Below are 25,415 nucleotides of genomic sequence, written 5' to 3'. Positions count from 1 at the left end.
AGATTCTTTTGAGTTTTGTGAAGGATGAGAAGAACAATCTGACAATCAGGCACCCTCTCCAGCAAGTGTACATCTACAAACTGATGATAAGATAAACAGTGTTGTACTTATCCACAGGCAGCACAACGTATAGAAAAAGATTACATCGATCTTCCATGTCTAATTCCTGAAGTTTTTTGATGCATTTACTATTGGAGGTCAGGCCACAGTAAAGTATGAACAAACTGAAAAATAGACTTTTTTTCCCCATATTCACTGTATTTTTGTGTTTTCAGAAGTAAAGCATGTTTGTGGGCAACTCAGGTTACATAGGGACTACTTCAAAGCTTTAAATGCACCAATCCATTTGGACTCAACTTATTGCAGTTTTACTATCACTGCTATTAAATCTGGTTCCACCACACTTTCAGAACATGGTGACTCGGGCAATAAGTCCATATCCCCATCCATACAAATCTCTTATTCTTTTACTATTTACCTTGACTATCACAATAAATCTCACCTGCTCCCTCATTTTAAGGCTTTTTTAACATCCTCCCTAGGATGCAGTGCAGACACTCCCTAACTCAGCAGAACCATGATTCACTAAAATTCACTTCTTTGGCGCTCGCTACTTCTATTTACAAAGCCCAGAAGCCTACTTTGCTTTTAGCAACCTTCTCAATTTACCCAGTCGACTTTAAAACGTACATAAGGCCCAGGTCCTTCTGATCACGGCTCTCTGTGCCCTCCCTCCCACCAACTTCCAGAGTTTCTCTCCAACTTGACAACCCAGAAATACCATGATTTACTGGAGACAGAGGAAGTGGAGGACAAGGGTCGAGAGTGTGTTGCTGGAAAATCACAGCAGGTCACGCAGCATCCGGGGAGCAGGAGAATCAAAGTTTCGGGCATAAGCCTTTCATCAGGAAGGGAATGTAGTGAGGGACCAAATACAAGTGAGGCGGGGGGGGGGAGCCTGGTTCTCCCACGTGGTACCCCCAACGAGACCTTGCTGGCTAATTCTGACCCCATTACCCACGCTGGGTATAAGTATGTTCCTCCCTCGCCCTCACATACCCACACCGGCCTGCTTCCTGCAGAAGATCAGATCTGGATGATGCTTCGCCATTTTTCATTCCAACCGCCACACACACAGCCGCCCAGGAGGCACTTCCGCTCAACCTTTGACCCCCCCCACCCCAGCGTGTATATCCTACAGATTTTGTTTTAAAATGAAACTTCAGTGCAACCGTCCGCAGCTTTATTCCATTGGAATTCCACAGCAGCCCAAAGAAAAATCCAACCACAACATTTTAAAAGCTGGTGAGGACTTGGGCTGTGTGACCAATCGTCACTTCCGGTAGGACATATAAGGATAATGTTTCAACAAAACCCAATCGTGGAGTTGATTCAGAGAAAATATCGCCATGGTATCATTTTATTTTTTATGATCTGTTTATTTTAATGGGGTGCATGTTTTCATTTGTGGTGAATAATGATCAGCGATTGTCAACAATGTTTGTGACTGAGCGGTTAGGACCTGTCCCGGTCCTTTATAAGGGCGGCTCTGTGACGTCATTGCTCAGCGACATCTTTGTAAAGTGAGCAAAATGGCGGCGCGCGTCCTGTTCGTCCGCGGGCACCAGGTAACGACAGCGCGGCCTTTCACATCACCCGGGGCGGACAGGCGCTGCCCGGTTGTGGCGGGGGTGCACACACTGAGTCGTCTCCACCGTTGCCTCAAAATATACAAAAAAAACCACCTCAGGCCCGACGCCGCGATTCGTTACCGTGGCTTCATCCCCATAGCAACAAAGTTCCTTCGCCGGGTACCCTCCGCTTGGGGTTTTATTGAAGGGGAGCGGCGGTGAAAAGAGAATTGAACATTTTAAGTTTCGAACTGAATAAAGGGAGAGCGGAGGGCAGGGTTTAAGGGCAGTAATCTGCTTCTGGGCGCCAAGGTGACGGCAAGGTGACCCCGGTCCTGCTCCAATCTGTCACAGTTTTTAAATGTAGTCATTATTAAACTCTCTTCTATCAGCTCCATGTCTTGTTTAAAGCCGATTCCTTAGCTTCATTTGGATTTTTAAATTCAAACTATAACGGTAAAGAAACCCTGAAAGAACACAGCACATTCTTGTATAAAATTGACATTGACGAATCTCTTATGTAACTGGGTTTTAAAGAAACGCAATGAAACTTTTATTTTCCAAAATGCGATAAGTACTGAAACATTGTCGTGGGGCTGGCTGGAGAACTGTTCAAAATGAGGCGATTTGCTAATGATCTCATTGAGTATAATGCCTGCATGGTTGCCAGTTCATCAATGTTTAGGCACATTGATGCTTTGGGTAGCATCCCTGTTATAAGAATTGGCCACGCGAAATAGCCCATAGTGTTAGGTGCAGGGCTGCTCTGTTACAGATAGCATGGACTATTGAGTATTGTTGATGCCACATCCATCTGTGCAAGTGGGGAGTATTCCAATAGATTCGTGATGTTGTCTTGTAAATAATGGGCAGGCTTTGCATGTGAATGTCTTTGGATAGATGAGTGTAATAGTATAATGACTTGATAGAATGTTATTTGTGTGGATAGTAGAATTTTTCTTCCTTTTATAGACCTTTTTTATTTAAAATTATTCCTTTATTTACCGATTTTCCTTCCTCCATGGACTTTTAAAATCAAGCGAGTTGTGGATTATTGGGATACAGCCAGTCATTGTGTAATGCTTTTGAAAATACACTTGGTCCAACTTGTTGGCAAGAAAGCTTAAGGCCTACAATATTCACCTTCACTCTGATTAGCTCCCATTTCACTCATGGTGCAAAGCTTTAATGCATTGGTAAGGCCCTAGGGAGTGTTGCTGAACAAAGAGACCTTGGCGTGCAGGCTCATAGCTCCTTGAAAGTGGAGTCACAGGTAGATAGGATAGTGAAGAAGGCGTTTGGTATGCTTTCCTTTATTGGTCAGACTGTTGAGTACAGGAGTTGGGAGGTCATGTTGTGGCTGTACAGGATACTGGCGTGGCCACTATTGTAATATTGCGTGCAATTCTGGTCTCCTTCCTCTTGGAAAGATATTGCGAAACTTGAAAGGGTTCAGAAAAAATTTACAAGAATGTTTCCCGGGTTAGAGGATCTGAGCTATAGGGAGAGATTGAATAAGCTAGGGGTGTTTTCCCTGGAGCTTTGGAGACAGGGGTAACCTTGTAGAGGTTTATAAAATCATGAGGGGATTGATGGGATAAATAGACAAACTCCCTTCCCTGAAGGAGGGGGCGGGGGTCCAGTCCTAGAGGGCATAGGTTTAGGGTGAGAGGGGAAAGATATAAAAGAGACCTAAGGGGCAACATTTTCACGCAGTGTGTGGTACGTGTATGGAATGAGCTGTCAGAGGAACTAGTAGAGGCTGGTACAATTGCAACATTTAAAAGGCATTTTGATGGGTATATGAGTAGGAAGGGTTTGGAGGGAAATGGGCCGGGTGCTGGTAGGTGGGACTAGATATGGGTTGGGATATCTGGTCAGCATGGATGAGTTGGACTGAAGGGTCTGTTTCCATGCTGTACATCTCTGACTATGACTATGACTCTTTAGCAAAGGACATTTGACTAAAAGCCATGGTTTTTTTTTGCAAATGTAATATGTTATTTACTTTGTAATTGAAAAAGTTGGCAAAATTTCTAAATTGCACTTGAGATTGAACATTAACAAGTCAGGTGATATCAAGGACAGTGGCCAATGTGAGGTCTCTTACTTTTGCTCATTGTTATGAGTGAGAGTACCACTTTAAGATGATTTCTTTAGATGTAATTATTGTGTTTGAACTAATCCAAATATGTGCATTTTTTTTAAAAAGTGGTTATCGGAAAGCAGATTTTGAAATGTTAGGTTCTCTGTCAACATCAATGCTCTTTGACATTTCTGTGATCCAGTAAATTGCCATTGTTTCAGAACCTGTTGTACCATACAGTGTTACCTTACACTGCCCTTGGTCCTTATTGCTAATGGAATAGTTTCACCAGCACTATGCACCATTTCACTTCTTGCTGAGTCTGTTGTAGCAGCATTGGGCCCTCTAGGATTTCCTGCCTCGGGACGGAGTTTCCATCAATCCTCTACATTTATTGTGACTCATTGAAGCAGTGTTGTATCCACCAGTGCTAAGCATCCTTTGTTAATCTGCCTAATTGGGCACTGTCTATCAGTCAATTAAGGTATAGCACTGTGTGTTGTCTTGCTGTTTGGCCACTTTGACATCAAAGGATGCATCCCTGATATTCAGAGATGCACATTCCACTCGGAAATTCTCAACAGTGCAAGTTTCATTCCTCAGGGAATGTGTGTCACTGGCAATAATGGCATTTATTGTCCATCCCAGTTGCTGAGTTTTTGATAGAATGGTGTAGCCAGTAGTTAATTGTATTGGGGTGAGGCACGTGGGTGGCAGACTGAGTAAAGGGAAAGGATCTTTGCTCAAAGGCAGGAGCAAGCCAGTTAGAATTTTACTGCAGTTTGATGGTTTTGTGATTAAGTACCAGCTTTTAATTTTTTGTTTTAAGTTGAATTCTTATGATCAGACTGGTAAGAATGAGATTTGAACACATTCCCTTGAAAAGTCCAAGCTTTAGATTGCTTGTTCAGTGTGTAAATAAGTTGCTCAAGGACCCAGGCAGATTCTGTCCCCCAGACCACAGCCCAGCATGCCAATTGTAATATTTTTGGAAATCCAAACATTTTTAGGTTGACTAATTCTCCTTCATCTAACCTGTTTGTTACCTACTCAAATATCTGATAAATTTGTCAAACATTATTTGTCCTCTTTGAATCCATATTCACTCTGTTTGATTAGGTTCTGTTTCTAAACGTTGTGCTATTACATCCTTAATATTAATATTAACTAATCCTTAATCCAGATGTAAAGCCTTTTTTTGTCGTCTTTTTTGAATCAGGGTGTAACATCGGCATTTTTCCAATTGTCTGGGATTCTTGGAAATGTATCAATGTATCCACCATCTCTATCTACTTCTTTTAAAATCCTAGCTTGCAACATATCAGGTCCAAGTGACATGTTGATGTCTAGCTATATTAGTCCTGTCTCTTTTTTTTTTTTTCCTTCTCCTCCTCTCTTCCCCCACATTAGCCTGTTAATGTTTAATATTTATAGAATGCAATTTGTGTCCTGCACAGTGAAGATTGATGCAAAGTATTTATTCTCTGCCAGCTCCTCTATTTCAATATTATTTCCCCAGCCTATGTTTACTTTGGCCGCTGTCTTCCTTATATATTTGAAGAAGCTTTTGCTCTTTGTTTTTATATTACTTGCTAGTTTCCCTCTTTTTGTCATCCTTTGGCTATTTAAAACTTTCCTACTCATTTTGTCTTATGACTAATCTTTGCCATGTGGAACTTTTTTTCAATTTGATAACTATATTAATTTGCTTGGTAAAATTCCTAGAATCCTCTTACCTCACGAGTACATACGTTTGCTGTGAGTTGTAAGCTATTTTCTCAAATAGTCTACCATTGTTCCTCATCTATCTTTTCTGCTAAACTCCTTTCCCAGTTTACTCCAGCCAACTCTGACCTCGTCCATATGTAATTACCACTATTTATGCTCAGCACAATTGTTTTCAATCCAAATTCCTGTCTCTCAAAACTGAATGATAAATTTTGTCTTGTTATGGTCACTGTTTCCTGGGGACTCCTGTGTTGCACATTACCAGATCCAAAATAGCCTGATCCCTGGTTGGATGCACAATATCTTCTGAAAAGCTGTACTGGAATCTTTCCTTGTGGCTACATCTGCTAATGTGACTTTTCTATTCTGCATGAAGATTAACATCACCCTTTGTATTGTGCCCTTATTAACTCCTGATTTATTCTGTATCCTAGAGCAGTAACTGATAGGAAACATTAAGATGACTCCCATCAGTGTCATCTTTCCCTTTTTTTTGTTTCATACCTGTACTCCTATTTGAATGAGTACTCTAATCTTTTGATTTATAGATCATTTCTTGCTATTATACTTATTCCATCACACACTAGCAAAGCTACCTCACCATCCGACCATCTCTGCCTGTCCTTTTAAACAGTCGCATATTCCTGAATATTTAGCTTCCAGCTTTGATCTCGTAACCATGTCTCTATGATAGCTATAAGATTTGACTCATTTATTTATATTTGTATCGTTAATTCATTTATTTTGTCTGAATTCTGAGCACATTGAATTGAAGAGCAACTAATTTTGCATTTTTACAGCCCCCTCGCCACTCTGCGCAACCCTATTTGCTGTTGCTTTTTACGTTTGTATACTGTTCCCTTCCAGTTACACTCTTGCTCTCATTGTAATTACCCTGCAGTGCCATCATATCCTGCTGCTTTCTAAGTTTATGTATCCGCAGCCTCATGCCCAAAAGATAAATTTGTTTAAATCCACTGTACAGCCGAGTATTCAATTTACCAGAACACTGTCCTGCACACCTTTCTAGTGCATATCATCCCACCATAACCGTACTAGTGCCAGTGCGCAATGAACTGAAGCCCATTCCTACCATACCACTTTCTTAAGCCGTGCATTTAAATCCTTTGCTTTATTTAGCCTGTCAGTTTGCCCATGGCTGAGGTGGTAATCTTGATTATTACATTGGCACTTCTGCTTTTTAGTTTAGCTCCTAACCTTTGTGGTGTTGCTTGCTGGCCTGTATTTATTTGCCCCTCCCCACACCCAATCCCAGTTGGTCTTGAAAATCACCGAATCCCTACAGTGTGGAAGCAGGCCGTTTGGCCCATCGCCTCTCTGAAGAGCATCCCACCCAGACCTACCCCCAGTGTCTGTAACCCTGCATTTCCTGTGGCCAATCCACTTAACCTGCACGCCTTTGGACTGTGGGAGGATATTGGAGACCCAGGGGAAACCCACGCAGGCACAGAAAGTGGTGGTGCGCTTCCTTCTTGAATCACTGCAGTCCAAGTGCTGTGGGTTGACCCATAATTCCTTAAGGGAGTGAATACCAGGATTTCGACCCAGCGAACGTGAAGGAGCGATGATATATTTCCAGGTCAGGATGGTGACTGCCTTAGCGGGGAGCTTGCAGGTGGGGGTGTACCCATGTGTCTGCTGCTCTTGTTCTTTGACATGGAAGCGAACGTGGGCTTGGAAGGTGGTGTCCAAGTTCTTTGGTGAGTTTCTATAGTGCATCTTGGAGATGGTACACATCTTGGAGATGGTACACAGTTTCTGTGGTGGAAGGAGTGGATGCCTTGGACGTGGTGCCAATCAAGCGGGCTGCTTTGTCCTGAATAATATCAAGCTTCTTGAGTGGTTTGGATGTGTGCCCATCTGATGCAAGTGGGTAGTATTCCATCACATTCATAACTTGTCATGTAGCTGGTGAACAGGCTCTGGGGAGTCAGGAGGGGAGTGACTTGCTGCAGTTTTCCTAACCTCTGACCTACATGGCTAGTACAGTTGAGTTTCTGGTCAGTGGTAACTCTGAGGAAGTTGATAGCGGGGGATTCAGTGATGGTTACATCATTGACTGTCAAAGGTTGATGGTTATATTCTCACTTATTGGCGATGGTCTTTGCCTGGCATTTGTGTGGCCTTAATGTTACTTAGTGCTTATCATCCCGAGCCTGGATATTGTCCAGATCATGATGTACTTTGAACGTGGACTGCTTCAGTATCTGAGGAATCATGAATGGTGCTGAACATTGTTCAATCATTGGCAAACATCTCCAGTTTTGACCTTATGATGGAGGGAGGATAATTGGCGAAGCAGCTAAAGATAGTTGGGCCTAGGAACTACCCTGCTGAAGTCCTGCTGAGATGACTGACCTCCAACACCAAAGCCATCTTGCTATGTGCCAGGTATGACCTTAACCAACAAAGAGTTTGACCCTGCTTCCCATTCCATTTTTCTTGGGTTCCTTCATGCAATACTTTGGATGCAGCCTAATGTCAAGGGTTGTCACTCTCGCCTCACCTCTAGTGTTCAGCTGCTCTGTCCAAGTTTGAAACCTGACTGTTGTGAGGTCAGGAGCTGAGTGGGCCTGGTGGAACCCAAACTGAGTATCATTGAGAAGGTTATTGCTGAGCAGCTGCTGCTTGATTGCAGAGTGAAGGGACAACCCTTTGGAATAGAAATGAAGAGGAATTTCTTCAGCCAGGGGGTGGTTAATCTGTTGAACTCTGCTACAGAAAGCTGTGTAGGCCAAGTCATTGAGTCTAATAAGACAGGGATAGGTTCTTTGATTAGTAAGAGGATCAAAGGTTACTGGGAGAAGGCATTTGAGAAGCATATCAGCAATGATCAATAGGCTGAAAGGCCTCATTCTGCTCTTACATCTTACATGGTATTGTAGTCTAGGTCACACCTAAACTGGGTAATTATATAGGCTCCCAAGACACTGCTTAACTTGCTCACTTAATAATCAAGTTTCAACTGGTTTTAGTTAAGCTATTCTTTCAATGTACCTCTTGAAAATAAACTTGCTCAAAGGTCACATAACTGCAGATTTTACTTTAATGCCAGTTCCAAATTACAGACTAAATTAGGCTTGTACAGAATAAATATTTAAACCCATTCTTACAAAGCAAAAGTATGCACTTAGTCCAAGGCTGAACTGAATTTGGTAGCATCTTTCTCCATAGCCCTACTCAACTTTCTTTAAATTATAGTCCAGTTGTATTTTGAAGTTACTGTAGTATCTATTTTCAATGCTCTTTAGATTACAGCATCACGTTGAGTGTTAATTTCATTACGTGAGTTTTGTTTTTGTTACACTCCTTGACCAAAAAAAACCTGCTGTTCCCCACCTACTCCACCCAAAGAAACTTCAATAATTTTGGAAACATTTAACAAATCTCTCTTTAATTGTCTCTCCTTTACCGGTAGCAGCACAGCTTCTCAAGTGCTATTGGATAGGAAGCTCCAGAATTTTGACCGGGTGGTGATAAGGAGACTGTGATACATTTCTATGTCAGGACTGTGTGTAACCTGTAGGTGATGTTCCCTTGTATCTGCTTTCTTTGTCCCATTTAAGTTTCCTGGTATGGAAGATGCTGTTGACAAAATCAAAACTGTTTCCATCCATCTTTCAAGCCGAGCGTTCCAGATCAGCTCAACAATGATTTAGTTTCTCCAAGTTGTTGAAAAGTATGTACCTGGACTTGGGCTGAGGACAGTGTCAATCCTGGCTATTACTCTGTTGACAGTGGGACAGCTTGAGAACGCTTTGGAAAAAATTGTGGTCCTGCAGAACATTTGAAAGTTTTGTGCATAACGCTGCATTTATCAACTTGCTATAGTTTGTCTCTTGACAACTAAATATGCAGTTCTCAGGAGTTACTGGATTGTCAGTAAATTGGAATCTTGTTTTTTTTTCCCCCACCCCCCAGTTCAGGAATCCGAAACCTAACTGCTCCTGTAGCTGAATCAGACCTGGGACTGGGTAACAATTATGTACCGTGTTCCCTTCCCAGATGTGACTGCAGCTTAAAGCTCAAGCCCCATTCTGAATGTTCCCACCATATCTGACCTTGGCTTTTGACTTTCCTGCCACTTGATATTTTGCTTTTTTTTTAAAAATAAAAGATCGCGGATACCAGAAATTGGAACTAAAAAGAAAGGATGCTGTTGATTCTCAGTAGACCTGAGTCGGGGTGGCATGGTGGCTCAATGGTTAGCATTGCTGCCTCTCAGCACCAGGGTTTAATTCCACCTTTGGGTGACTGTCTGCATGGGTTTCAGCTGGGTGCTCCGTCTTCCTCTCTCAGTCCAGCGGATGTGTAGGTTAGATGGATTGGCTATGTTCAATTTCCCCATCGTGTGCAGGGTTATGTAGGTTAGATGGGTTAGTCATGAGAAGTCCAGGGTTACAAGGATTGGGGTGGCTCTGGGTGGAATGCTCTTCGAAGGGTCAGCATGGACTCCTTCGGCCAAATGGCCTGCTTCCTCATTGTAGGGATTGTGTTCTGGCAGCATCTATAGACAGAGAAAAAGTTATGTTTTAAGTCTGATGTGACTCTTCTTAGGAACCTTTCGTTTTTTTACTGTTGCTTGTGTAGTGATATACTTGTTATCGTTTCATTGAAAATGCAAAGCCTGTGTCTTGTTTGAAATTAAAGTTACCATATTGTGTGTTTTTTTTCACTTGCAGCTTGCTCTGGGCCATGGTGCCCGGCGGTACCATCTCTCTGCCCTGTGCAGACGAGCCAAAATAGCCATGAGCCGCTTTGAACCCCAGGAGTACATTGATTATAAGTTACTGCAGAAGAACCTTGACACCATTCGCAAAAGGTAAGTGGAAAGGCTGTTCTGAGCTCTGTGGAGTGTACAGAACCTGCTCCCACAGAGGGTAGTTTATAATCATTGTAGAATCCCTGCAGAGCAGAAGCAGGCCCATTCAGACAATCAGGTCCAAACTGACCCTCTGAAGAGCATCCCACCAAGATCCATACCCCTACCCTATCCCCATAACCCCACATTTCCCATGGCTAGCCCACTATCTTGCACATCCCTGGATATTTTGGGCAATTTAAATTAGATTAGATTCCCTACAGTGTGGAAACAGGCCCTACGGTCCAACAAGTCCACACCGCCCCTCCAAAGAGAAATCCATTCCCCTACCCTATATTTACCCCTAACTAGCACACTGACCACTGGGCAATTTAGCATGGCCAATTCACCTGACCTGCACATCTTTTTGGATTGTGGGGGGATACCAGAGCACTCGAAGGAAACCCATGCAGACACGGGGAGAATGTGCAAACCCCTCACAGACAGGCTGGAATCGAACCCAAGACCCTGGTACTGTGAGGCAGCAGTGCTAACCACTGAGCCACCATCCACCTAATGTGCACAACTTTGGGCTGTGGGAGGAAACCGAAGCACCCGGAGGAAACCCCCACAGACGCAGAATGTGCGATCTTCACACAGTTGCCAAAGGGAATCGAACCCAGATCCCTAGCAATGTGAGGCAGCAGTGCTAATCACTGAGCCACTTTGTGACACAGTTGTAGTGTCCCTGCCTCTGAGCCAGGAGACCCAGTTTGAAGCTGTATCTGCTACAAGAAAGGTAACAACATCTCTGGACAAGTTGATTAGAAAATACCTGGAACCTTTTAAGGGATAGCTCGATAGGTACATGAGGCAAAAGTGAATAGAAGGTTATATGAAATCAGGATGAGATGATAGTCGTGGGACCTTGTGATCACATTGACCAGTTGTGCCATAACATTTGCGTTTCTAAGAATATGGTTTTCCTCCCAGCAGAGAAGGCTGAGGGAGGATCTGATTGAGGTGTACAAAGTTCTCAGGGGCACAGTTAGGGTAGATACCCTCAGCTCCTCTATAATGTAATGGTTATGTTCCTGTGCAACCCCGCAATACAGCACAATCCTGCTTTAGAGAAAGAGCTTACTGTTGGCGCTGTAATTACGTTACAACTAACACTTTAAAAAAGTTTGCAATGTAGAAGTAGCGTCACCAATTCGTTAATCACGTCACAGTGAATTTGTGTTGATGAAACGTGTGTTATAACAGATTGACATGTACATAGCAACCTTCCCCCTTGGTGGAGGCGTCAGTAACCAAGGGGGCACAGTTTTACGTGAAGGAGCAGGAGCTTTAGTGTAAATTTTGAGGAAAAGTAATTTCACCCAGAGAGTTGTGGGCATCTGGAACTCATTGTCTGAAAGCGTGGCACAGGCAGGCACCCTCAAGATAATGAGCTGTTGAGATGAGCACTTGTAATGCCATAGCATACAAATCTGAGACAATTGCTGGAAAATGGGGTTAGAATAGAGAGATATTTGCTGACTGGCATGGACATGATGGGCTGAAGGGCCTCTTTCTGTGCTGTCTAAACTCTGACTTTAATTGTCATAGCTAAACTTAGTTATAGACTGTGGGTGTTTACAGATTGTGAACCATGGTTAAAAAAGATAATCTTTGCTTCCATACACTTAAATAATTCCTGGCCTTTGTAATTGGTCTCTGATTGTGTAGTTAATGAGGGATTTGTTTTTGAAAATAATACATTTCCATTGCATTATAATGCAAATGACCTTACTAACGTCTGGGAATGAACCTTTCAGCTCAGCGAGTAAACCCACATCGAAAACCTCAACCTGAGCTACAAATCTTCTCAAAACTCACTCTTGCAAATAACACTATAATCATGTTAAGTAATTACACCAGTGATGGTGTAGACTGGGTAGTTTTCCTTTTAGATGACATAGGAGTTGTAGTTGTAGTTCCACAGTATATCATAACTTTTTCAAAGAAGAACTGGGTATAATCACATGTTTCCACAAATATCCAAGGATCAATTACATTAATTTACTTTTGCCTCCATACCAGGCTGGACAAACCATTGACTTTGTCAGAAAAGATTGTGTACAGTCACCTCGATGATCCTGTTAACCAGGAGATAGAACGTGGGAAGACTTACCTGCGCCTCCGACCTGACAGGGTGGCCATGCAGGATGCCACGGCTCAGATGGCCATGCTTCAGTTCATCAGCAGTGGGTTGCCGAGAGTTGCAGTGCCATCTACAATTCATTGTGATCACTTAATCGAAGCTCAGATTGGCGGAGATAAGGATTTGGCCAGAGCCAAGGTAATTTATTGGGTGCAGTGATAAAAGGGGTTGATGAAAAGTTACTTGAATGCATATATACTTTTATCACATTAGCATTCAACCTTACTGTTATGTGCAGTTCACCAGAGAACGTAGTCCACTCTGCCTGTTCCTGTTGTCTTCACATTGCTGTATGTCTGTTTCACACACAGACACAGAACCAACATCATGGCGTGGGTGCAGGATATTCAGCAGGGGCAAGGGGGTGAACCAGACATTTTAGTACCAAGACTGAAAAAGGGAAGACATTAAGGTTCTAAGTTCAGATTTTCAGGAGGTTTGAAAACAGGAGCTTGAATGTAGTCAGCTTTGGTCTGGCACCAGGAACTATCCAGAATAGAGCTGGGAAATGGATAGGATCAATGTGTGGCTGGAAGCAGACTGTGGGTTAGATGGCTTCAGATTTTTGGGGCTTTTGGACCAGAGTGGACAGAAAGTGCCTATTCAAACATGATAGGTTGTATTTCAACAGAATTGGGGCTAAAGGCATTTCGATGGGTATGTGAGTAAGAAGGGCTGAGAGGGATATGGGTCAAATGCTGGCCAGTGGGTCCAGATTAATTTAAAATATCTGGTCGGCATGGGCGAGTTGGACCCAATGGGTCTGTTTTCATGTTGTACATCTCTATTATACTATGACCTAGCTGATGAGGGATGCTGCAAGGTTGCAGGTGGGAGCAGGAGAGGTGACATAAAAATTGTGAGGGGAAGAGTGGGAGGGCATGGGGAGTAGAAGGAAGGCACATGGGGAGGGTAATGACTGGGAAGGGTGGTAGTGGAAGAGAGGAAGTTGGCAAAGGGTGGGATAGAGAGGATTCAAGGGAAAGAACAGCGTCTAGAGGTGGCAGAAATGGCAGGGCCCAAGGCAGCAGCCCTGTGTGGGTAGAGAGGAGCAGAGGGAGATTGCATGGCATAGAGGATGACTGTGGAGTGCAGTGGGAGACCAGTCAAGGCTGCACCAAGGGAAAGGAAATCAGAGGATGCTGGCGGGGTTTGGAAATGAATGAGGGAGGCCACAAAGGAAGAGGGAGCATTGGATGGCCGTGGGGTGGGGCACAGTTTCAGCCACCATGTAGTGGAGTGGTGGAGAACAGGGAGTCCACAAGTGTCAACAAGATGGAGGCTGTGGAGGGGGTGGGTATGAAAGGCCACAAGGAGTAGGTAAGAGGGGCTGAGGAAGTTGGGGTGGGGAAGGGAGAAAGAGGCTGAAAGGTCAGGAGAGAGAGAGAGAGATCAGCTGCAAGTGGGGACAGGGAGGCTGTAAAGACCGGGTTTAATTCTGTTAACAAATAATAACCTGGAGCCAGGAATCTTGCAATCATTGAAGTAATGCATTTCTTGCAAACAAATGGACTCTCTAACTTAAGGTTATTATGTTCAGGAGCTGCCATCTGGAGAAAATTATAGTAATTGTAATGAACTTTGAGAGGATGCAGAGGACACTTCGTTTAAAGGTCGTTTTTTTTGTGGGGGGGGATGTGCGGAAAATGTAGCTACAAAGTTTGACTTGAAAAGGGATGTGGCGGTTCTTGTAGGGTGAGACTTGAGTATTAGGGGAGATGTTAGAATGGAATGCCAGATTATGAAAGTCTTTGGATAGAGTATGCAAAGAAAAAGCCCTGAAAGACAAGCAAATAGAGACTTAAGTTTTTTGACAAGGAATGCAGAAGGAGTGAATTTTTTTTTTAAAAAAGTGACCAGTGGTAATGTCCACGAGGGTGGTGGCAACAGAAACGATGAATGTTTTCAAAAGGAAATTGGGCAGTCACGTGAGGGAGGTAAACTAGCAGGGCTATGGGCATCACCTGGGACTGACTGGATAGTTCCACAGGAACCTGACGCACACTCAATGGGCCAAATGGCCTCCTGAAGCTACGTAACTTGAGCTAAATGTGGTCCACACAGTGTATTGTCAAGCTCGCCATACACGTAAAACGGACTTGTTTGGGCTTGTTATTTGCCTTCGTGTGCTGAAGAGAATGAACATTAGGTTTGCTGTGTTAAAAGATACATCACTTAGACGCTATTGTGTAGAATATATTTTGGATTGATTTCTAATTTGTAAAAATGCAAAACTGTTAACTCTCCAATTCCAGTCAGACTCAAAATGGATGGAATGGTTTTCTTCAATCGTTTATATCTTTGATCATTTTGCTTCAGCCACTTGGAAAGAGTCATTAAGCAACTGGTTAGTACAATCTCCATAATTTGCTACTCTTCACTTTGAACATGACTGTTTTTACTTTATACAGGAAATGAACAAAGAAGTTTATGATTTCTTGGCGACGTCAGCAGCGAAGTACGGAGTTGGCTTCTGGAAGCCCGGCTCTGGTATCATCCACCAGGTGAGGTGGCCATCGCGTTGCTCTTTAATGCCTCTCCCACCACCCCTCCCAGGCAGTCTCCACCTCCCCCTATAATCAAGTGTGACCAGAATGACTAACAGTCTGGTTTCTGATGGAATGACTCAAACAAAGCTGAGCAAGCCTTGTTTTTACCTTCCTGAATCTTCTCAACTCGGTGCATGAGTTAAAGCAGTTGCCAAATTGCCAAAATCCAAAGATGTGCAGGTCAGGTGAATTGGCCATTCTAAATTGCCTGTTGTGTTAGGTGCATTAGTCAGGAGTAAATATGGTTTAGGGGAATAGGTCTGGGTGGATTACTCTTCAGAGGGTCAGTGTGGACTTGTTGGGCCGAAGGGCTGGTTTCCACACTGGAGGGAATCTAATCAAATCAAATGGTTCGCACTTCGAATGAAATTCCCGAGGACCATAGCAAAAACTGCAAGCACAGCAGCACAAAGGGTTTTAGCTGACTCTGGCACGCTCAAGCCATGGTGAGGGAACACTCGATAATTATTCAGTAGTGCCGTTTAACAAATGTGGCTGTAATAAATTGGATTTCATTCCTGGAAGGTAAGACAGGGCCTACATTGCTTCAACTTGGCACCTCTGACAGGCCAGTTGTGACTGGAACTTGGCATTGTAGGAAACTGTAGGTGAGAGCATGTATCCTGTGACTCCGTAGAGCAGCATGTAAAAGCTAGGCTGCCAGCAGACTTACACCACCAAGCTCATGATTCTTCACTATAGGTATTTCAGATGTGCATCAAATGTCTTCAAAGTGCTGAGACAAAGAATGTCTCCGTAGGATCTATTCAAGTACTTGGCTATCAGGAATTCTGAACATTAATGTATGTAAACCTTAAAATTTAGAAAAACCTCAAGTGTAAACATGCAGATAGGAAAACAATTCAGCAGCCCACTGATGGTTTCATGGAGTATTTTGATTATTGGTTTTGATAGTATCTGTTTTGCCTCCATCAGGTTGGGCTCTGAAAATCATTGTGTAACCGTTATCTTCACTCTGTCACCAGCAAGTAGCTTGCTTATTTAGTTCCTAATTCTAGCATTGGTCTACCTGACTTCTGCACGGTCGCAAGAAACCAATCAGGGAATACCATATGGCCCACTAAGGCTGCTCCACCATTAATACGATCTTGGCTGATCTTGGGCTTCAAGTGCATTTTCCTGTCCACTCCCCTTATCTCTATTCCCTGAGAAACCAAAAGTCTGTCTATTCCAGCATGGAATTCTCTACCCTGATTATGGAGCATCCTCTGGGGTAGAGAATTCCAAAGATTAACAACTGTTCATGTAAAGAAATTATCCTCATCGCAATGGCTCAGTGGTTAGTACTGCTGCCTCACAGCACCAGGGATCTGGGTTCGATTCCAGTCTTGGACAGCTGTCTGTGTGGAGATTGCGTATTCTCCCCATGTCCGCGTGAGGTTTCTCTGGGTTCCTCCATAATCCAGAGATGTGCAGGTTAGGCAGATTGGCCATGCTAAATTGCCCCTAGTGTTCAGGGGTGTGTGGGTTAGGTGCATAGTTAGGGATAAATGTAGAGTAATAGGGTAGGGGGCTGTTTTTGGGTGGGTTACTCTTCAGATGGGTAAAGTGGCCTGTTTCCACACTGTTGGGCTTCTATATCTCAATCCTAAATAATCACCTCTTAATCTACAATTGGGCCTCTTCTCTATCAACAAAATCTATATATCAGCATCTAGCCTATCAGAATCTCTCGTGTTTAAATGGTATCAAATCTCATTCTACTAAACACCAGAGAATATAGGCCCAATTTACTCAGTCTCTCATCTTCGGGCAGCCCAGTCAAGCCCAAGAGCCAACCTAGGGAACTTTGGCTTGACCATCTCCCATGCTTCCCTTCACTTCCCATGTGGCCGAGTTCCTGAAGGAGGATGTTCAGCCTCTTCAGCTTGTTCTGCCACCGTTTGGTTAGATCATTGTCAATCTGTATTCCATTTCACCGCTGTGGGGAGAAAAATCTATCAGAATTGGCTTTGATGTTTTTAGCTTTGCTGAGGGACACCTCGAGATGCCCACAACCCTTTTTGTAGAGAAATGTTTCCTGACATCACTCTTCAGTAGCCTTGTTCAAATGTCAGAATCTCGTTTCTCATTGGGAGTTTTATGAATGAAGTATGGAGTACAAAAGTAAGGCAGCAACAAATTATAGAAAATACTGGTAAAGCAATGATTCAAGTAGTCAGTCCAATTTGGATACCCTGTAATGGGTAAGAGACATCTGGTGATAAGCAGTTGAACATTGAATCAATGGTGTTGGTCTTGTTGCGGCTATAATGCAGTTAATGTTCAGAACAGGTAGAAAAAAATGCTGCAGAAAAGTAGCTTTTTCCCTAAAGGTCTTAGTAATTTTTGAGAATATTATGTAAGACATTGTTATGGCTGTTCCTGTTGATTTACCCGTTGCTCTTTTTCATCCTTGAGTCTAATTTAAACTAAGAGTTGAAAGGAATGTATTAGTGTTTTAGTAAATAACTGGACACAGTTAACCAATATAATTTTCATAGTTTAGCCAAGTACTCTTTTTAAGCAATGTTTCCACTGCTAATTTAAAATCAGAGACTGTTTTTTTCACTGGCATAATATTGGAATACTATAATTGGGAGGAGGGATCATTTCTACTTTGACGTTCTGGCTGAGGAAATGTTTACTGGAGCCCATCAAATTTGAGTTTTGAAGGAGTGAATCAAGAAAAACCATTGCCTTTGTTTATTTAATTTAAAAGTCTGAAAGGGAGAGAGTTTCAAAGCATTTTCAGCTTTGCTGCAGTAAATGATTGGGTCAGAATTGATTGTATTCTAAGGGAAGTAGGATAAACGTTTGAAACCAAGTAAATCATAGCTTGCATTGCCACAGGATTATTGTTGTTCCGCCCTAGGGTAGAGCAGCAGATGCAGTGTGCCACATGGTCATCTCCTGTGCCATAGTTTCTGTGATTGTGGTGACCCTGTTGCTACTCACTGTATTGGGTCATGGAGCAAGATGCTAAAGGATGATCAGCTCCTGTGAAAGTCCCTGCTAGAAACATGGTTTGGAGCAGAAAGTTAATGGTGAACGAAACTGACAGTCTCCACTGTGTGCTGAAAAACATGTGATTTTACTTGCAGATTATTTTGGAGAACTATGCCTACCCTGGTGTGCTGCTGATTGGCACTGACTCCCATACTCCTAATGGAGGTGGTTTGGGTGGTGTGTGTGTTGGAGTTGGCGGAGCAGACGCAGTTGATGTGATGGCAGGGATTCCTTGGGAGTTGAGGTGTCCAAAGGTAAGCTACCTACTAAAGTATCTCTCAAGTCTCGTTTTGACCAAAATGTTCAGTCACCCATAACTGGACACTGCATGGCAAGTAACACAAAGATGATAATGACCGTTTGCATCTACAGAGCCCATTCACCAGAGTTACTTCACTGGAACCTTGCATTGAAATTCCATCACATGGATGTGCACAATCTACATTGAATTCCGTGGGAAGAGAAATTCAAGTTATGGTTATAGGTGACTTGTACAAACAAGTCAGCATTCTCTTCTTTGAGAGAATTACACACTCTAGAATTTAAACATTCAATACAATGGTATATTCCTTTACCAAATGCTAATAGCTATAAAAGCAGTCACATACAGATTCTGAGGAAGGGTCATTCAACAGGAAGCGCTAACTTTGATCTCTCTCCACAAACGCTGCCACACCTGCTGAGCCTTTTCAGCAATTTCTGTTTTTGTTATATACAGGACTACATTGTAAACACCTCATCTTTTAATTTTTCTGGATTTTTAAATTGGAGGCTGAACTGGGAAAAGGGGTTGGGGTGTAGTTGCTGCAGGAAGCTGGTTTGTTTTCCCTCTTCAGTTGCTGTAGTGTGTTGCTTTGAGCCAGTATGTGGGAATCTTCCTAACTTATTGCTTTGTACCGCCTGCTGTGTGAGAATAGACCGATCAAGGAACAGAACTTCTGTCGAGATTAACCGATCGTCTCCGTGAACCCTGCAGACAGGGACCATTGGACCTCTGTCATAGTTTTTTCCCTTCATCCATAGCACTTTTTTGTCTGTATTTGTGTAAAGAGAGTTTTATAAGAGGGTTAGAGTTTTATTTTGTTGAGTTATATGTTGACTGTTCAATGATTCTAGCTACAGTTAAGCCAGTAATTTTTAACAGCAAATTCTTAAGTACAAAAACCAGATCTGTGCTTTCTGTTAATCTTAGTCTAAAAAGACAGAGGTTGGAAAATTTTGCATACTTTGGCAAAATCTTTAACTTTTGTGATGACTGTGAATAATGGGACTTATTTCCAGTTTGCTATTCTAGTGAGGCATGACAGCATGCATTCCTTACAGCAATAGCACCATGTAATTCCACAAGCTGTAGCTTCTCGTTGTCCTTTTAAGTGGACAGTTGAGCAGTCGATGCACATAGTAAAGGCACTATGTTAAATCTGGACTTTAGTAGGTTAAAGGGTCATTTGATCAAAGTTCTCAGACATTAAGTTATGCAAATGAGGTTGGTGGTGATAAACTATTTTCTCATGATTGGGAAGTCCGTGACCAGAGGCAGAGACTAAATATTAGAGCCATGTAATTTAAAAGTGAAGTTAGGAACCACTTTGATATGCAAAGGATAGTTGAAATTTGGGATTTTTTTAACAATTGTTAGTTGTTTCTGGGTCAATTATTAATGAATTAATCTCAATTTCTTTTGCCATTCCAGTTTGCTATTCTCGTGAGCCATGCCAGCATGCATTCCTTACAGCAATAGCACCATGTAATTCCACAAGCAATGCACCAGGTCAGAACAGTCCTGATTCCTGCCACATGTAGTTGTGAATAGTGATGGGCAAATAGGTAACCAGAGGAGCAAACTATTGCAAACTTCCTGATTCTTAAATGATACGGGGGCGAAATCGCTGCCCTCCTGTTTGTACGAAAGGGTTAGAAGAGCAAGTATCAAATATCACTGCGTTGGTGTTGGATTTATGCCTCAGTGTCTATATAAATGCAGCTTAACTGCAATTTAAGCTCGTGCAGGTTTTTGTGGGACCATTGAACAGGCAGGTAATGCTTTAGGTGGAAGAGATTAGGGGAAGATAAACCTAGCTGTTGATGTCCCTGGCTGCCTGCTCCATTTGTTAGTCACAACTCTAAGTTACAGGCAAAATCCAAAACTGGTTGAAATCCCAGATCTAAGGTGGGCACCCTGCATCGAGCTCTCAACAAAGTGTGCTGATTGGATGGGATTGAAGCACTCTGCCTGTGCCTCTGTTTCTGGCCAAAGGTTGGTAATTCTGGTGGATGCTGGTTTCTTCCTGGGTCTCAAGGTTCTCTGAATGCTTTGAAATAGTTTGTTATATTTGTTTCCTGTGTAGGTCATCGGAGTGAAGCTGACGGGGCATCTGTCAGGCTGGACGTCGCCAAAAGATGTCATCTTGAAGGTTGCTGGCATTTTGACAGTTAAAGGGGGAACCGGTGCAATCGTAGAGTATCATGGACCAGGCGTGGAGTCTATGTCCTGTACAGGTACACAAGTTAGAGCTCAACTGTGATGTGAGATCACGAAAGCAATTATCATGGTGTGTTTATAATATTGCTTCCTCTGTTTTCCTTCCTCCAACTAATGAGCCATTGAAACCAAAGTTTATTCTCACCTAATACTTGACTTGGTTTACCTCAACTTCTGTCCTGTCTCTTTTCATCTTACACTATGTCGCCCTGGCTTGTCAGCTCCCCTTGTGCTGGTGAAGCAATAGTATGATTACCCCTGACATGGCTAAATAAGAGGCAAGTATCCTGTTCATCACAATCTGTTGACCCCTGCTGGGGTTAGGGACAAGTGTTTGGTGGAGCTGTGTGCTCTGTTGTGGTCCATTTGACAGCTAACATTCTGGATTGCACATGGATAACTTCGCTTGGATGAGGTATTACGTACTTAAAGCTGTGCTTCCCAGCTCCAGCTAGGAGACGATTCTTCAAAAGACAAATGAAGTAGATTCTCGTGCCTAAAATTTCATTGACATTGAAATCCAGTTTCTGTAGCTTCTCGTTGTCCTTTTAAGTGGACAGTTGAGCAGTCGATGCACATAGTAAAGGCACTATCTTATGCAATCTACACAGACCATGTTATAAATGTTTGTAGCAAAGATAAAGTTGACAGTGTGGCACTGGAAAAAGCACAGCAGATCTGGCAGAATCTGGCAAGAGAGTCGACGTATCGGGTTTAACCCTTGGTCACTCCTGCCTACCCGAAACGTCAACTCTTTTTCTGCCTGATTTGCTGGGCTTTTTCCAGTGCCACATCTCCAGCATCTGCAGTGCTCTCTTAGGAAAGATAAAGGCATGTTAAACTGAGAGATGGTTGGAGGGCAGAAAACAGGGTAAGGGCACAACAAGGTTTCTTGGACTGGTAAACTGGAGTGATCATGTAGTGTTCCACAGAGTTCCTGTTGGGATAGGAGTATCTATGTAAATACCAATGTGAATTGAGAATTAATTGGAAGTATGGCAAACTGTTAAGGACTTTAAAAGATTGTAGGGTAGGCAGAGATAGCAAGTGTGTTTCAGTGTTTGGGATGTTGAGGTATATAAATGTAGTGGCTGAGGAACTGTGTAGATTCAGTTGGATGTTACCAGGATTGAGGGGATTATAGTTCTGAAAAGAGACTTGATTCGTCTTTTTACTGGAACTGATGACGCTGAAGGATGCCAATGTAACATTGTCTGTAAGGTACTGGATCCTTGTCTAAGATTATGGAACTCTAAACCGTTAATGTCTGGTCAAGTGGCATGGATGTCCGTCAACAAAAATGGGATTACTGGACCATATCAAACTAAATCCTGATTTTAATGTCCTCCATCTTTCAACAATTGGTGATTTTTGTTTCCAAGAGGATGCCGATAGAATGACGGTGCTAGCTGAACAAAAATGAGAACCCAGTTTGAAAGTCTTTCCCTTTCCAGGTATGGGCACTATCTGTAATATGGGTGCTGAAATCGGGGCAACCACTTCCATTTTTCCCTATAACCCCAGGATGAAGGCATACTTGGACAAGACCGGAAGAGAAGGTGGGTGCAGTGAGAATCGGTGACTTAGTTTCTATTTAACATTTTGCCCCAACAATATACGAGATTTTAATCAATGTGTTTTAGTGTATTTCAAAATAAACAATTGATAGAACATGATGAAGACTACTGAAGCTGGTCACTTCAACTTGTAGAAAAAGGTAACTTAGACAAAAGCCAAAAACCAAGCTAAAATTCATAGGTTAGAAAAAATAACCTGCAGGGTACAAATACAGTAAATCCTCAGTATCGTGAAATCATAAATCATGAACTTGCCTGCCGTATTTAAAGGTTTTTTGAGTCTTTAAGTTTGAGCTCCTTTTGATTGTGTTGCTAAGTTCATCAACCAGCATTAAGTTGAGGTGGACAAGGTGATAATGCAATGAGTTTGGAACTTGGTCTATGTTGAATTAGCTGACCCATGCCCTCCAACCACAAGGGGTGAACTCAGATTTCTCCAGTTTCCTTATTCCCCTTCCCCCACCTTGTCTCAGTCCCAACCCTCGAACTCAGCACCACCTTCCTAACCTGCAATCTCCTTCCTGATCTCTCCGCCCCCACCCCCACTCCGGCCTATCACCCTCACCTTAACCTCCTTCCACCTATCGTATTTCCAACGCCCCTCCCCCAAGTCCCTCCTCCTACCTTTTATCTTAGCCGGCTTTCCTCATTCCTGAAGAAGGGTTTATTCCTGAAACGTCGATTCTCCTGCTCCTTGGATGCTGCCTGACCTGCGCTTTTCCAGCAACGCATTTTCAGCTCTGATCTCCAGCATCTGCAGTCCTCACTTCCTCCTAAGGGGGTTTTAAGTTGGCCTTCATGAGGGTTGAGCAGGGCTGCTGTTATTTCAATAATGTAAACTGTGCATGTCAAACCAGCTCTCTCCTCCTCCTGATTTCAGCATCCCCACAAGCCTGTTCGCTGATTCTTTATTCTCTCCTGCCAAAATTTGGTTAGTCAGCACTCTCCACTTAATGTGGAGGAGCCAGTTTTGGAGTGGGATGGACAAAGTAAAAGAAATCACACAACACCAGGTTCATCACAACCATTTGGAGAAGGAGCAGCGTTCCAAATAAATCTCCCTCCACTTAAGGCATGGCAAGAGAGGGTTCCATATTTGTCATTGTGCTTTACACATGGATCCACTCTGCTGTCAACTGAGATGAATTGGGTCTGTTTCTGATGTATCACTTCATAGACACCCTTGAGTGCGCATGCATCCCCCATGCTCAACGCCACACACCACCTGCACTCCCCCCTCATGCATGTGAGTGTGCATTCTCCCACTTGAGCACTTATTCATAGGCACTCCTCCAGCTAGTCACTGACAGCTAGCTTCACCAAGCCACGTTTCTTTGTGCTTTACCATGACCTCACATCTTGCTCACTCCCTGAAGCCAAGAATCGATTTGTGGATTTTCAATCAGGAATGTTGACCGATTACTGGTACCTGTTCTTGGGAGCCACCACAGCTTTCGAGACTTTTCCTAAGCCCTGACAGCAATACCCAGATATCTAGTAAGACCTAGAGCTTGATCTCCATTCTATCAGTACAGTGATTTTCAATTGCTGTCGAGAGTGTGGTGCTGGTGAAGCGCAGCAGGTCAGGCAGCATCCTGAATTCCTCTAAAGTTGCCAACAACTCTGTATTATAGTGGGCCTTTTCAGCAGTATTGCTGAACAGCTCATTTCTACATTGAGCTCAATTCCCACTATTCTAGGATTTCAGTGAGCCCAGCTATACAGAGCGACTGACCAGACTAAATGTTCTGAGCACTCCAACTCTGCAGAACTCCTGTAGTTCAGTTGTCTCCATGCAGTACAGTTAAAGGACAGCCGATCTAACATGGAGTCTACCCTGCGCCCTCTGAGCCCCCTCCCTGTGCACACCACCACCACCATCCCCACCCCCGACACATGCACATACCCCTCCATATTTACCTCATCACTGACTCTGAAACTGTACTGGCTGACCTGTTGATATCTTCCCTGACTGCTGGATAGAATTGAATGTTGCTCCTTAATACTTCTGAGGGGTTCAGTTTAGCTCAGTTGGCTGGATGGTTGGTTTGTGAAGCAGTGTGGTGCCAATGGCATGGGTCCAATTCTCATTACTGGCTGATGTTACCTTGAAGGACTAGCCTTCTCAACCTCTCTGCTCGCTTGAGTTGTGCTAGCCCTAGGGTTAAATCACCACCAGGCGTGCCTCTCTAACGAAGGAGCAGCCCTCTAAATGATACTAGCTTACTCAGTACAAACAAAATAGATGTACTAGAGGATTTCATTGCAATATTCAGATATTTCCAGGTTTGCAGTTGCACTCATCTCCCCCACCCTCACGACTATCTCCAAGCGATTTCATCAAATTTAGGAGAGCAGTTCTTCGGTCTGATGTAGGAGGCAGCAAGGAGTTACTGCTTTAGTTTTGTCCTTGGCTTTCAGATACGCTATAATGTGCCTGAATCTACATCTGAAAATACAAATTAAAAGCAGGAGTAGACAGCTTGTTCCCTTGAGGCTACTCGTGGCTGATCTGATTATAACCTCGATTTTCCTTTTCTGTCTGCCTCCAATATTCTTGGAATCTAGTGATACTGACAGGCTACTAATCGCCATAATAAAGTACTGCTCATTCCACACTTCACCTTCCATCTTTAGTATGTACAAAATGACTAACCAGATGGTCTGGCCCATCAAGTCTGCTATGCCATGCAGAGAGACGGCTGATCTGATAATCCTCAAGTCCCTTTTCCTGCCATATCCCCAAAGTCTTCATTTCCTTACTGATTAAAAATCTGTCTTCATGCTTTGTGTGAGAGGATAAGAAACTGGCCAGGAATATCGCCATCCTCCCTGAGCACTGGGTCATTCCCAAGTATCCAGTTTTCCAAGATACTGAATTATAAGTTAGGTGGTGGAATTTTCTGCTCACACCATAGACAGGTGCAGGCAGATGGGGCTAGTTTAGTTTGAGATTATTCAGCATAGGCTGGTTGGACCAAAGGGTCTGTTACTGTGCTGTTCTATGACTCTGACTAATTCATGACTCTGTTTTGGTGTCTCCATCCCATCCATTCTCTGCAGTTTTACTTCTTTATTCTGCTGAAGTTGTAACTTTCTTTGAGTATCTGGTCAATACATGCCAAATGGTGGATGGCATTTATCCTAGTGTGCTAAAGGAGGACTAGCAGGGAGATTAGTGAGACATTGACAGTGAACAACATATTAAAGGATTGGACACTCTGGAGGCTGGAAGCAAGTTTCTGTTGATGGTTGAGTCCAGAACCAGAGGACACAGTTTAAAAATAAGGGGCAGGCATTTAGAACAGAGTTGAGGAGAAACTTC

General features: G+C 43.1%; 2 protein-coding genes across 3 annotated transcripts in view; one reads left to right on the top strand and one right to left on the bottom strand.

The window, feature by feature from the left end:
• phf5a (PHD finger protein 5A) overlaps positions 1-1,178 on the bottom strand; it is a 42,743-nt gene extending 41,565 nt beyond the window's left edge. The window contains exon 1 of one of the 2 annotated variants that reach the window (XM_060849307.1): positions 1,064-1,178. In XM_060849307.1, coding sequence (XP_060705290.1) covers positions 1,064-1,118 — 55 coding nt within the window. In that variant the 5' untranslated portion in view covers positions 1,119-1,178. Of the gene's footprint in view, positions 1-1,059 lie in introns of both variants that reach the window. The other variant, XM_060849308.1, reaches the window with a different exon arrangement.
• Positions 1,179-1,561: 383 nt separating this feature from the next.
• The window catches only part of aco2 (aconitase 2, mitochondrial), a 49,769-nt gene continuing 25,915 nt past the window's right edge, over positions 1,562-25,415 (top strand). Inside the window, exons 1-7 of the mRNA XM_060849678.1 lie at positions 1,562-1,628; positions 10,149-10,288; positions 12,353-12,611; positions 14,885-14,977; positions 18,127-18,285; positions 20,380-20,530; positions 21,968-22,072. Of these exons, the coding sequence (XP_060705661.1) occupies positions 1,593-1,628; positions 10,149-10,288; positions 12,353-12,611; positions 14,885-14,977; positions 18,127-18,285; positions 20,380-20,530; positions 21,968-22,072 (943 nt within the window). The 5' untranslated portion in view covers positions 1,562-1,592. The remainder of the gene's footprint in view (positions 1,629-10,148; positions 10,289-12,352; positions 12,612-14,884; positions 14,978-18,126; positions 18,286-20,379; positions 20,531-21,967; positions 22,073-25,415) is intronic.

Source organism: Hemiscyllium ocellatum, chromosome 33 (genome assembly GCF_020745735.1).
Source record: "Hemiscyllium ocellatum isolate sHemOce1 chromosome 33, sHemOce1.pat.X.cur, whole genome shotgun sequence".
Classification (NCBI taxonomy): domain Eukaryota; kingdom Metazoa; phylum Chordata; class Chondrichthyes; order Orectolobiformes; family Hemiscylliidae; genus Hemiscyllium; species Hemiscyllium ocellatum.
The sequence above is the reverse complement of the archived record's forward strand: the minus strand, read 5'-3'. Positions and strand labels throughout refer to the sequence as shown.